The sequence below is a fragment of the Chrysochloris asiatica genome, unplaced genomic scaffold (genome assembly GCF_000296735.1).
Source record: "Chrysochloris asiatica unplaced genomic scaffold, ChrAsi1.0 scaffold00013, whole genome shotgun sequence".
In the NCBI taxonomy this organism is placed as follows: domain Eukaryota; kingdom Metazoa; phylum Chordata; class Mammalia; order Afrosoricida; family Chrysochloridae; genus Chrysochloris; species Chrysochloris asiatica.
The window spans coordinates 23,665,456-23,678,871 of record NW_006408531.1 but is presented as its reverse complement, the minus strand read 5'-3'; the positions used below and the strand labels follow the sequence as shown (position 1 = coordinate 23,678,871).

General features: G+C 38.5%; 1 protein-coding gene across 2 annotated transcripts in view; it reads left to right on the top strand.

The window, feature by feature from the left end:
• Positions 1 to 13,416, top strand: part of L3MBTL3 (l(3)mbt-like 3 (Drosophila)) — a 146,677-nt gene that overhangs the window by 34,984 nt on the left and 98,277 nt on the right. For both annotated transcript variants that reach the window (XM_006834672.1, XM_006834673.1), the window contains one exon: positions 2,768 to 2,919. In XM_006834672.1, the coding sequence (XP_006834735.1) occupies positions 2,768 to 2,919 (152 nt within the window). The remainder of the gene's footprint in view (positions 1 to 2,767; positions 2,920 to 13,416) is intronic.

Genomic DNA, 13,416 nt, shown 5'->3' with positions numbered 1-13,416 from the left:
CTCTTAACAACAACTCAGTTAAGATATTTAAAAATAATGTTGTGCTAGATTATTACTTTCAAATATCTTAATTGAGTTGCTGTTAAGAGCTATTCAGTCAGTTTCAACTCATAGTGATCCAGTATAGGGTTTCTAAGGGGCAGCTGGTGGGTTTGAACCTCTGACCTTGTGGTTCATAGGTCACTGCTGATCCTACCGTGCCAGTGCTACACCTTAATTGAGAGTATAGCATAATTTCAAACTAGAAACACTACATTGTTAGTGAGTCTCCTCTGTCAAGATTCACCCCAGGGAACAAGGTCAGTTAGATGGAAATAGGCAGCAACCTGTACAGTTGGTACTCCAAGGTTCAGAATCCTTGTTTGGTTGTCTGATAATGAGTTCATTCAGGGATTTGATTATCTGCCTTGAACCATTTTCTTCAATTCTATGCATCGCTAGCACTCAACTTAATCTTGGACTATGAGTTCAGTGTCCAAAAGCAAGTAAATATTCCTATTTCTAAATCTCATGGGACAGTTCTACTTTGTTTTATAGGTCACTGTGAGTTGGATTTGGGTTTTCTACCTCCTAATATGCAAAGTTAAGGAGCTCTGGTAGCATAGTGGTTACGAATCGGGCTCTGAACCTTAAGGTCAGCAGTTCGAAACTAGCAGCTGTTGCGTGGGAGAAAAATGATGCTTTCTGCTCCTGTAAAGATTTACAGCCTTGGAAACCCTGTACAGGGTCACTGTGGGTCAGAATCGACTCAACAGCACTTAACAACAACAACAATATGCAAAGTTGGAGTCCTGGTGTGGCTCTGTGAGTTAATGGGCTAAACTGCAAAGCTGTTTGAACTGTAAGGTCAGCAGTTCCAGTTCACCAACTTTTCCTCAGAAACCCTAGACAAGGGTCGCTATGAATCGAGTCGGAACTGACTTGATGGCTCTTAACAGCAACAGCAATATGCAAAGTTATTTGAACCACAAGGTCAGCAGTTCAAGCTCACCAGCCACTCCTCAGAAACCCTATACAGGGCCATTATGATGCTTAACAACAACAAATGTGCAAATGTAGTCCTGATGTGGTGCTGTAGGATAAGTATTGAACCACAGGACTGGCATTTCAAATTCACCAGTCACTCCTTGGAAACCCTGTTCAGGGTTGCTAAAGTCTGATCCAGGAGCTCTGGTAGCATAGTGGTTATGAATCGGGCTGCGAACCACAAGGTCAGTAGTTCGAAACTACCAGCTGTTCCTCAGGAGAAAGAGGAGGCTTTCTGCTCCCGTAAAGATTTACAGCCTCAGAAACCCTGTACAGGGTCGCTATAGGTAGGAACCGACTCCATGGCACATAACAACGACAACAAAGTCTGAACCAGCACAGTGGCCCTTAACAATATGCAAATACTGATGGTCAGACTCTGATAAATAATATCAGGATTTGTATGTGTACTTAACAATTCTGTAGACCACTAATATCTGTTCCTTCAATGTAGCTTGGACTGTAGTAACATTTCCAGATATATAAGACTGTCTAGAATTATGCCATCATAGCTCTATAATTACAGTTAACAAACAGAGAAAACATCTATTTGTTTAAGGTAATTAGACTAGTTTTTGCATATTGCCTTCTGAATAGATTTTTTAAAGAAAGGTAATGGTGGTAGTTAGGTGCCACCGAGTCGATTCCAACTCTTGCTCACCCTGTATAGGGTTTTCTGAAGCTGTAAATCTTTATGGGAGCAGAAAGCCTCAGCTTTCATCAGCAGAAAGCCTCAGCTGGTAGTTTTGAACTACTGAACTTGTGATTAGCATTCCAGTTTGTAATTCACTATGCTACCAGAGATCCTAAAGAAGAGTGTTGTTGTTAAGTGCTGTTGAGTCGGTTCCTACTCATACCGACTCCTGTGTAGTATAGTATTTCCAAGGAGTGGGTTTAACTGCCGACCTTGTGGTTCAGACAGACTATGCAGTCCAGCTCGTTAATCCTCAGCACTACACCAGGACTCACTATGATTAACAAACTCAATATGCAAGTTCACTACTTTGAGGTTAGGATATTTTTCCTCATAAAAAATTGCGAGAAAAATTTATATTTTTTTATACATCAACTTCTATTGTTTTAGCTCCAAGTCCCAGTCGAGTGATAATCAATGGATTTCTGTAAATTATAGACTGTATAGGCTATTTTGTTTGAGTGACTGTGTATATTAACAGCCAGTTTCTTATTTGTTTGGTTTGCTGCTTTTGGTGAGTAAGAAGTATATGGCATATTAATCAAAGTTATGTTGTAGTAAGTTAGTCTTTCCTGTATGAAGATGACCTACTTTCAGTAGAGCATTTGTTTGAAAGATTTTTACAAAAGTGGAAGTTAATTTGTACTACTCACTCATGCACATTTTAAACCCGATTAAGTGCCTGTTTTTTTGTGAAGTAATTTTCATTGTTAAGTCTTTGTAATGAAGGGAGAAAAGTGAGCTATAAGGTGAATAAAATTTGCCTAACTAGAATAGTCTCCTAAGGAATCAAAACACCTCTTTAAATCAGTTATTTTAAATTCTGTGACATAGGTGTTTTCATTTAGAGACTGGAAAGTTAATTGGGTGTAGCAATAGGGCATTTAACAATTTTTTTTTACCATTGCTTGTTGGAATTCAACCATGCTGTAAAATTGGCATACGGTTTTTGAATTAGATGAAGGCCTTTGAGCGGGAGGTGCAGGAACGATGGAGGTGTTGCTGTAAAGTGTGTTGCTCTCTAATTAAATCTGTCTGTTTATGCAGACAGTGATTCCATCAGGCTTTCGAGTTGGAATGAAGCTGGAAGCTGTAGACAAAAAGAACCCTACATTCATCTGTGTGGCTACAGTCACAGATATGGTGGACAATCGTTTCCTGGTGCACTTCGACAACTGGGATGAGAGCTATGACTATTGGTGAGACATTTTCCATTGGTATACACTTTATAAATTTAATGTTTATTCAAGTAAACCAGGTGCATGGTTTAAAAACATAATAATACAAAGCTTGTAACAATGAAGAACAGTATTGGACCCACCCTTTCCTATTCCAGATTTAAAAATTTTTATTTGTTGTATATGGCGTATTTGTGTGTGTTTGTGTGTGTGTGGTAAAAATACAGACGGAAGAACATACAGAAATTAAGCAGATTCTGCCTGCCCATTTCAGTGACAATGATTACATTCTTCAAGTTGTGCATCCATTCTCACGATCTTCTTTCAGTTATGTTACCACCATTAAGACAATCTCATTGCCCCTTAATGCTCTCTTCTGACCTTTCAAGTCTCTGTTATCAAGTTGATTCCATGTAGACAATTATTTAAAAGAGCACAATCCTCAAGGCAGCGATTCTCTGCTAAATGAGCTATTGCTTGGTTTTCACCACTTTTGTGTCTATTTGTCATACTGTGGTGGCTGGCTTATTGCCATTGGTATTGAAGATATTATGATAGGCAGGTTTTCAGCAAAGCTTTCCTACTAAGACAGAGTAGGAAGAGGGGCCTGGCTACATCCTTCTAAAAAATTGGCTGGTGAAAACCTTATGAGTCGCAGTGGAACATTGTATGATATAATGCTGAAAGATGAGCCCCTCAGGTTGGAAGGCACTCAGAATACAAGTTAGGGAGAACTTATTACTACCTTAATGATGTAGATGAAGTAAAGTTTTCAGAACCTTCAGTTGCTGATATGGCATGACTCAAAATGAGAAGCAGCAGCTGCAAATATTAATAATCCGAACATGGAACGTACAAATTACAAATATAGGAAGTTGGAAGTTAAAAGATGAAGCGGAAGGCATAAAGATCCAAATCTTAGTTGTTAGTGAAGTGAAATGGACGGGTATTAGCCATTTTGAATGGGACAATCATATGTGCTGGGAATGACAAGTTGAAGAAGACTGGCATTGCAATCATTGTCAACAGAGCATTCCAAAATCATCTCAGTGCTAGGATGCATTCACATGTCTACCAGAAAGACCAGTTAATAGAACTATTTTTCAAATGTGTACACTAACCACTAATACCAAAGATGAAGAAATTGAAGGTATTTATCAACTTCTGCAGTCTGAAGTTTATAAAACTTGCAGTCAAGTTGCATTAATAATTACTGGTGACTTGAATGCACAAACTAGAAACAAAGAAGAAATCAGCAGCTGGGAAATAAGACCTTAGAAGAAGCAACAGCAGGATTTACTTGTTAGAATTTTGCAAGACCAATGGCTTACTCATTGAAAATATAAGCTATAAACATGAACCTCACCAGATGGGAAATACAGTAATGAAATTGACTATATCTGTAGGAAGAGACAAAGAGAAACTCAGTGTCATCAGACAGAACAAGAGCAGAAATTGATGCAAAACAGATCATCAGTTGCTCATATGAAAGTTCAGTTTGAAACTGAAGGAAATTGAAATAAGTCTATGAGAGCCAAACACGACCTTGAATTTAGAGACCATCTTAAGAATGAAGTCGACTGAACACTAATGACCAAAGACCAAACAAGTTGCAATATGTCATCAGGAATACACTATATGGAGAAAAGCAAAGAGTCATTTAAAAAAAAAAAAAGGAGAGGAGGAAAAGACCAAATGGTTGTCAGAAGAGACTGAAACTTGCTTTTGAACACAGAGTAGCTAAAGTAAATGGGAGAAATGGTGAAGCAAGAAAGTGGAATAGAAGATTTCAAACAGTGGCTCAAGGAAGCTAAAGTATTATATTGCAATATACAAAGACTAGAAATTAGAAAATCAAAAGGTGAAAACACTCTCAGAAAGAACAGAACAAAACAATTCAAGCCTTGACTTTTAATATTGAAAGAAGAATGCACACAGCCAGTATACCAGAATTGGTCAATGTTTAACTATTTTAGGGTGGTGCTGGTTATGTGCCGTGGCCTTGGTTCTAACCCATAGCGACCCTGTACAGGGTTTCTGAGGCTGTAAATCTTTACGGAAGCAGAAAGCCTCCTCTTTCTCCGTGGAACAGCTGGTAGTATTGAACTGCTGACCTTGAGGTTCACAGCCCAATTCATAACCATTACACTACCAGAGCTCCTCTTTAGGAGTTAGCTTATAATCAAGAAATGATAGTATTGAAAAAGTCCAAGCTACAATGAATCATTGGCCAAAAACAAGACTCCAGGAATTGCCAAGACACCAATTAAGATGTTTCAATAAATATATTCAGCACTAACAGCACTTACTCATGTCTGCTAAGAGATTTGGAAGACAGCTACCTCATCAACTGAGTTGTTGTTGTTGAGTAGTATAGTGTTTCCAAGGAGCAGCTGGTGAGCTTGAACCAGCGACCTTGTGGTTTAAACCGACTTTGCAGTCCAGCGCATTGGTCCACATCTCCACACCAGGACTCTATAATAATAGTACCTAGTATTTGTTATTGTTGTTGTTAAGTACCGTGGAGTCCGTACCGACTCATAGCGACCCTTCACAGGACTTCCAAGGCTGTAAATCTTTATGGGAGCAGAAAGCCTCATCTTTTTCCCATGGAATGGCTGGTAGTTTTGAACTGCTGACCTTGAAGTTAGCAGCCAGATTCGTAACCACTACACTACCAGAGTTCCTTCATCAACTGAATAGAAGATACCCATATTTCTGCTAATTTCTGAGGGTGAGCCAACAAAATGTGTATGTTATTGAACAGTATTATTAATAATCATATGTAAGTAAAATTTTACTGAAGATAAATTTTAAATTGTTGCAGTACTATATTTACAGGAACTGTCACAAATCATAAGAGAATGTAGAATGAGGTATGTTATTGCTGGCGTCAAATTGATCTTGTTTGAAAGCAGAGAATACCAGAAATATGTTTACCTTAGTTGTATTGACTATGCAAGTATATTCAGTTGTGTTGATTTTAACAAATTATGGATAACTTGCAAAGATTACAGAACATTTAATAGTGCTCATATGGAACCAGAAAAGGTGAGAATCTGCCTTGCAACAAGTATACACAGAATGCTCTCTAGGCGCAAAGATGGTGAGACTATGTCTTATGTACTTTGGACCGTCTCTTGAGGGTCTTTTCCTTTACTTAGTGGAAGATCAGAGAAGGAAAAGAAGACCCTCAAGAGACGAATTGATTGTGACCCTAAGAGTGGCTGCAACGATGGGCTCAAACATAGCACTGATCCTGAGGTTGGCACCTGACTGGCCAATGTTTTGTTCTTTTGGTTGGCACCTGACTGGCCAATATTTTGTTCTTTTATACATGAGGTCACTATGAGTTGGAAGTAACTCTATGGCTTTCAATACTCTAGCAACTATGCAAAGAACTACAAAATAGAACAGAAACACTAAAAGTAGTATTAGGTTGATATGACAAGTATTTGTAAATACTGACTTTGACTTTATGGTTTATATTTAATTGACTTCCTGTTATAGATGTGAGATTAATCCTCATAATTGACCCAACATTCTCAAGTTACCTCCACATGCATGTGTATCTGTAATTGCACTTTTACCCTCACTTGGGTTGTCTTACATCATCAATATCAAGAAGTTTGGAAAACCACTGTCTGGCCAACCCATTGGAAAACTTCCATATTGGTGCCATTCCAGAGAAAGGTGACTGAATGTAGTGCAGGAATCATCACACAATATCATCATTATCACATGCAAGTAAAATTTTGCTGAAGACAGTTAAAACACAGTAGCATTAGTACATTGCCAGCAAGCTGCCAGAAATTCTTCCAGGATTCAGAAGAGGACATGGAACTAGGGATATCACTTCTGATGTCAGATGGATCTTGGCTGAAAGCAAAGAATACAGAAAGATGTTTACTAGCACTTTCTTGACTATGCAAAGGCATTTGACTGTGTGGATCATAACAAACTATGGGTAGCATTGCAAAGAATGGGCATTCCAGACACATTAATTACTTGTGACCAAGAGAAACCTGTGCATAGGCCAAGAAGCAGTCATTAGAACAGAACAAGGGGATACTGAATGGTTTTAAATCAGGGAAGGTGTGAGCCAGGGTTTTAACCTTTCACTGTACTTGTTCAGTCTGTATGCTGAGTGAACAATCAGAGAAGCTACACTATAAGAAGAATAACATGGCATCAGTATTGGAAGAAGATTCATTAACAGCCGGCGACATGCAGATAACACAATCTTGCTAGCTGAAACTGAAGAGAACTTGAAACACTAATGAAGATAAAAGAGTCCAGCTTTCAGTATGAATTATACTCACAACTCACTAATGAATAATATCACAGTTAATGGAGAAAAGATTGAAATTGTCAAAGACTTCATTTTGTTTGAATCCATAGTCAACACTCATCGAAGCAGCAGTCAAGAAATCAATGATGTATATTGCATTAAGCAAATCTGCTGCAAAAAGTATTAAACAACAAAGATACCGGTTTGAGGATTAAGGTGCATCTGACCCAAGCCATGGATTTTCGTTTTTTTATATGCATGTGAAAGTTGGACCGTGAATAAGGAAGGCCATAGAAGAATTGATGCATTTAAGTTATGGTGTTGGTGATGAATATTAAATGTACACTGACTGCCAGAAGAACAAACAAATTTGTCTTGAAAGTACAGCCAGAATGTTCATAGAAGCTAGGATGACAAGACTTTCTCTTTGTACTTTGTCCATGTTGCCAGGAGGGGTGAGTCCCTGGAAAAAGGCATCATGCTTGATAAAGAGGAGGGTCAGTGACAAAGAGTAGGACTTCAGAACAAGGCGAATTGACACAGTGCCAGCAACAGTAGGCTCAAGCATAGTAGCAATTGGGAGAAGATGCAGGACTGGGCAGCGGTTCCTTCTGTTGTACATAGGGTCGCTATGAATTGGAACCATCACAATGGCTCTTTATTTTTCTAGAAAGTTTTTTAAGTATTTTTTCATATTTTAACACCTAGCAGATAATTAAAACATTAATAGTACTTACATATTTATAAATTGAGGAATATTGTTTTCAGTCCTTCCAGTTTTTAGATAATACTGCATGAACTAGTAGGGATAATGTTTATAAAGTATGCCATTATAAAATACCATAATTAATGCCCTCCTTGAGACTACCACCCTGATGTACCATTTGGACTTAATGAAGATACTACTAGAGATCAGCCTTACACAATATTATCCATGAGTATTGTGCTTAATCAACTATATGAGACCAAGTGGTCAACATTTACCCCAAAATAAAGGTGAGAAGGTAAGGAGGGCAAAAAAGCTTAGATCAAGGGTAACAGAAGAAATGGAATGGAAAGAATGAGAATGCTGACGTATTGTAAAAATTGTAACCAGAGTTATGAAGCAATTTATATACTGTTGTCACATAGGAACCTCAATTTCTGTGCAAACTTATACCTAAAACACAAAACATTTTGGGAAAAATAATGTAGAAATCAGACAAATTTGTCATGTTCACCTTATTTTGACGGCTACTTGTAGAAATGAGGATTCTGGGTTCCTTTTGGAAAGAAACAATGATTTTGATGTTTTTAGCTCTAAATTTATGCTGTTATGAGCACAAACTATAATTATTTGTAGGATGAAGTATGCTTTCGGGATGTAGTTATACTTCTCACTGTTAATGTGAAGTCATATTTTATCAGTTGTTTGAAAGATAATACAGCACATTCTCTTCCTCAACCTGCAATTAACGCACACTGAAAGTTGCTTAAGTACACTGGAATTTCGCCAGTGTTATTAAATATTTTATTCTTTGATCTGTGGATTCTGGAATTATTTTTATCTACAAAAATTACTTGCTTAGGTATGTAATTGAGGTTACAAATTGGATTGCCTTTCCCAATTTAATATACTTGGGAAATGGATTTTTTTTTTTCCTCTTGCATTTGCATAGTAATTTGATGTCTTTTTATATCAGTGAGAATGTGAAAACAAATACATATTTTTGTATATTTGTGGTACTGCATGGCTAGTTGCAATAAAAATTTTCTTCTACCCAAAGAGAAACATTAAGAAAATGCTATATAGGATTGCAGAATTCATTTTTTGTTAAAAGAAGATAATACTGCATATATATATTTTTTTAACCTCTTGGTTTCCTTTGTCACTAGTAGTTGGAATATTTGTGTAATTCTATCCTTTTGTCATAAGGAGTCTTAGGATAATTAAATGGTTACACTTGACTACTTACTGAAAGATGGTAGGTGGAACCCACCCAGAAGTGCTCAAAAAATAGGTCTGGGAAGCAGTTCTCTTCTGCACACGTGGTGTTGCCATAGCCAGGATCTACTTGAGGGCAACTAACAATAGCAGCAGGAACAGAATTAGAAATAATCGTAGATATTGCAGAATATTATAACTCAAAAGGACTTCAAAGATGCAGGAAGGAAAAGATGACAGTTAGATAGTGTTGTCTTCTCAGAGCAGTCGTAGTCCTCACTTCTCCTTTCTCACTACTTGAGGACTGGACTCTGTGGCAAACATTAATGACAGCAAGTCATCTTCTCATCTTCCTCAGGCTCTAAGAAGGAATCTTTCTCTTAGGAAATGTTATTTTCATTTGGTCTTGCCTTTGAGGAACTGAGAAGACTTTACACAGAAGTCTTAGCTAATTAAGTAGAAAGGCCTGGGTAAATGAGGTTGCAGTTTTAGCCACATTTAATTCTTTGTATAATTCCAGTAAGTCTGCTAAAAAGAGAAAATTTATTGAGCTAGGAAAAAACAACAACAACAACAACAACATGGGGCTAGGGCCTTTTCCCAATGATTTCTAAATTTGCTACAAAAAAATTGTTTTGAGGAGAACAAATAAGATGGCAGATTGGATCGAAGTGCAGTGAGGAGCTCCGTCAGCAACAACACAAAATACCGGACCAAGCAGGCTTAGGGGATGATCCCAGAACTCTGAACCACATATAAAGGAATATTTAGAAAGTTGGATGGCTTACAGCCAGTGGAATTTGTAGCAGAAGCAAGAAACACAGTGCTTTCTAATTCAAGGTACACAGCTGTTCCCCGAGCATCCATATTTGGTGAGACCGAATGGCGGAAGGATCAGAGCATCCATGGATGCCTGGCAGAACCACGAAGATAAAGGAAGAAGAGTGAAAAGGGAAGCCCATCTCCTGATCACATCTACTTGGAGGCAACCAGAAAACATAAAAAATACCAAAACACACACCCATCTAAGTATTAAGGCCACAGCTAACTACTGAATGTATCCAAAAACCAGAAGCAGATGACTACATCAGCACATGTCCAGAAACAAGATAAAATGACTGATACAAATGAGCTGGAGGTAGACCTACACTCCATACTGGAAGGAGGGCAGGATTTGGAAATGCCTGAGTAGGAATTCAGAAAAATGATTATAAAATGTTTCAAAACAATTTACAATGGAGTTGAGAAAAATAGGGAAGAAGTCAGGAAAGCACTACAGGAACAATCAAATAAAATAGATACAGCATTGGAAACAATTCAAACCCTACAGAAAGAGGTACCAATGATTAATAATAGAATATTAGAAATGGACAATACACTGAAAGGGCAAAGGAGTAGCATTGAAGAGATCGAAGCTAGAACTAGTGAGTTGGAAGATAAATCTCTCAATACTACTTAGAAGAACAAGCAGAAAAAAGGATTAAAAAATTTAATGAAGGTCTAAGATTCATGTTGGATAACATGAAAAGGAATAACTGAAGAATTATCGGCATTCTGGAACAGGAAGAATCACGCGAGTCCAGAGAGGAGATAGTTGAACATTGTCTGGAAGAAAATTTCCTTAACGCTCTAAAAAGTAAAAAGATAATTCAAGAAGCTTAACGAACCCCAGGAAGGGTAGACCCTAAAAGAAAATCACCAAGACATAATAATCAAGCTCTCCAAAATCAATGGTAAGGACAGAATCCTGAAAGCAGCTAGGGAAAAGAGAAGTGTAACATACAAAGTCAAGCAAATCAGACTAAGCTCAAATCTATTAGCAGAAACCATGCAGGCAAGAAGGTAATGGGAAGACATATGTAAAACTCTAAAAGTAAAAAACTGCCATCCAAGAATCCTCTATCCAACAAAGCTGTCGATCAAATATGATGGTGTAGTCAAAACATTCCAGGGTAAACACAAGCTAAGTGATTTTGCCAAAGCCAATCCTGTGATGAAAAACATCCTAAAGGGAGTTCTATGGACTGAGAACCAATAAGAACAAGACAACAACTAGAGATTGATGTACATGGCAGCATCACCCAGAACTCAATCAACAAATGGAAGCGTTGAGAACAGGATGAAACTGTAAGAACAAATTCAGAGAATCTGGGAAGTCAGTCTAATGATCAAAACAATTACAGTATGAAAGAAGGTAAATATGGAGGAACAGAGATCCAGGTGGTGATAAAGTCAGATTACAGGATAAAATAGAACGTCTTAAATGGAGGAAAAAGTTAATGGAATATAAGTAACTGCAACAGTGGGGTTGGGGTGGGGGGGAATAGGGAGAGGTGGAGGGAGGGTGACAGTAGAGCACAGGGTAAGGACAGACACATCATAGCTGGGGAGGGCAATACAAGAAGGGGGAGGAGGTGGAAGAACAAGATAGATGGGGAAAACTGAGACAGGTTTGCATGGCCTAAGTGGGACAGAGGTAAATAGTGATGCATGCTCAACCTTGGCACAACAGGGCTCTGTGATACAGGGATCTAGACATAGTTTGAAGAGGGGAAATAATACTAAAATGCTTGACTGTCTTAGGAATATTGGTTTCCCTTGCCTACTATTGTAAAAGCGACACTTGAGTGGGATAGAAAGGAATATCAGAAAACTTGATTACAGAAAGCTTGTAAGCCCTTAGTTCAGCCTATAACTGATTGGAATACCTAAAAGTGGTTCTACCACTTGCCCAGTGGAATAGGCCTCTTGTGGAGCTTTTGCAGAGTATAGGACCTTAGGTAGAATCCTGAGTCCCATCCAGAACCTTTTGAGGTTGGACATTTCCACTAGAAAGGACAAGCAGACCAGCCTGGAACAGCTAGAGTGGCAGAAGATGCATCTTCAGAGAAAGATCATCAGGAAAAACCCAAAACTAACAGGTCATTGTGACTGGCTACTACAAGAATAAGTAAGCTGTTTGCCAGGAAGCCATCAAGGCAAGCAATCAAGTTCCTTCAGGACAACCCCCTTCTTCCACCCCACCCCCCTCCGGGACTGAAACTCAGAACACATGAGCAGACATGTGGGCTTGCCTAGTGACCACACTAGTTTACTTATGAGTAGAAGTGGGGCAAGGGCAGCAATGAAGAAATGGGCTGAGTTCAACCATGGTCCATTGACTCCCATTGTTGACCTGGAGATGAGAGAGAAAGGAGGAAGGGCTGCTAGTCTGCAGTGTGGTGAGACCTGGGGACACCTGAGCCCATGGGCAAGAACATAGCCACAGAGCACTAGAGCTGAGACTGAAGCATCCAGCTGATATGAAGTGAGGGGAGATGCACAAGAACACTTGAACTTGCAGATAGTACCCATGAGATCTAGCCTTGTTGGCTTGATAATCAGAACTCGACTAGAGGAAGATTTTAAAAAAAACCACAATTTTTGTTAAAGGAAACAAGGGTAAATTGCTACAATTTGATGAACCTGACCTATACTCATGAAGGTAGTAACTAAATACCAACAGAGAGGGAAGGAGTCTTTTCACATCAAGTATCAATGCTATCCTCTCTGTACACAGGGTAGATAGGGACAGGCAACTTAACTTTGGCTACCTAAAATGAGGGGGTGATAAAGGCACAAAGTGATTGGCTTACAAGGTTTCAAGAGGGAATTTAAGAATGTTGGGGGGAAGAAACAATCCCCACTGAATAGTTTTCATCTTGTCTAGATGGATCTGGTTAAAAGAGATGGGGGATAAGATTGTTAGGATTCAATAGTGAGTAATTGTTATCTTGCGACTGTCACAGTTGTAAAGGTAGAAGTTTTGTAACAAAAATGGGGGAACAGTTAATTTTACAGTCCAGAGACAGAGGATCCTAGGATTATCAAGGGAGAAGAGTACAAGCAGAATGTGGGACCTTATCCAGAGAAGCAGTGATACCAGAGATAGAAGCAGAGATGGGGACATTAAGAAGGGGAGCGGCTGAGGACTCTAGATTCATGGGAAGAGAGGGACTAAGAGATAGTGGCATATCATAAGATGAAACAAGTATGATTTGTTGAATGCAAAACTGATGATCTGCCTTTTAAACGTTCACACAATCCACAATAAAAATTTAAAGGGAAAAAAGTTGTTTTGAGCTTTTTGGTTTGGGTTTTTAAGAAATGAATGTCATTTATAAATTAGTGGTAGTAGTAATTTTATTTCCCTCCAAATGGTGTTAAAAATGTACAACATATTGCCAACTTCTTAGAGCCATGACTAAGTTAATAGAATTGACATTATTCTGCTAATTTGGCAAGCACATGTGGTATTTGTGAT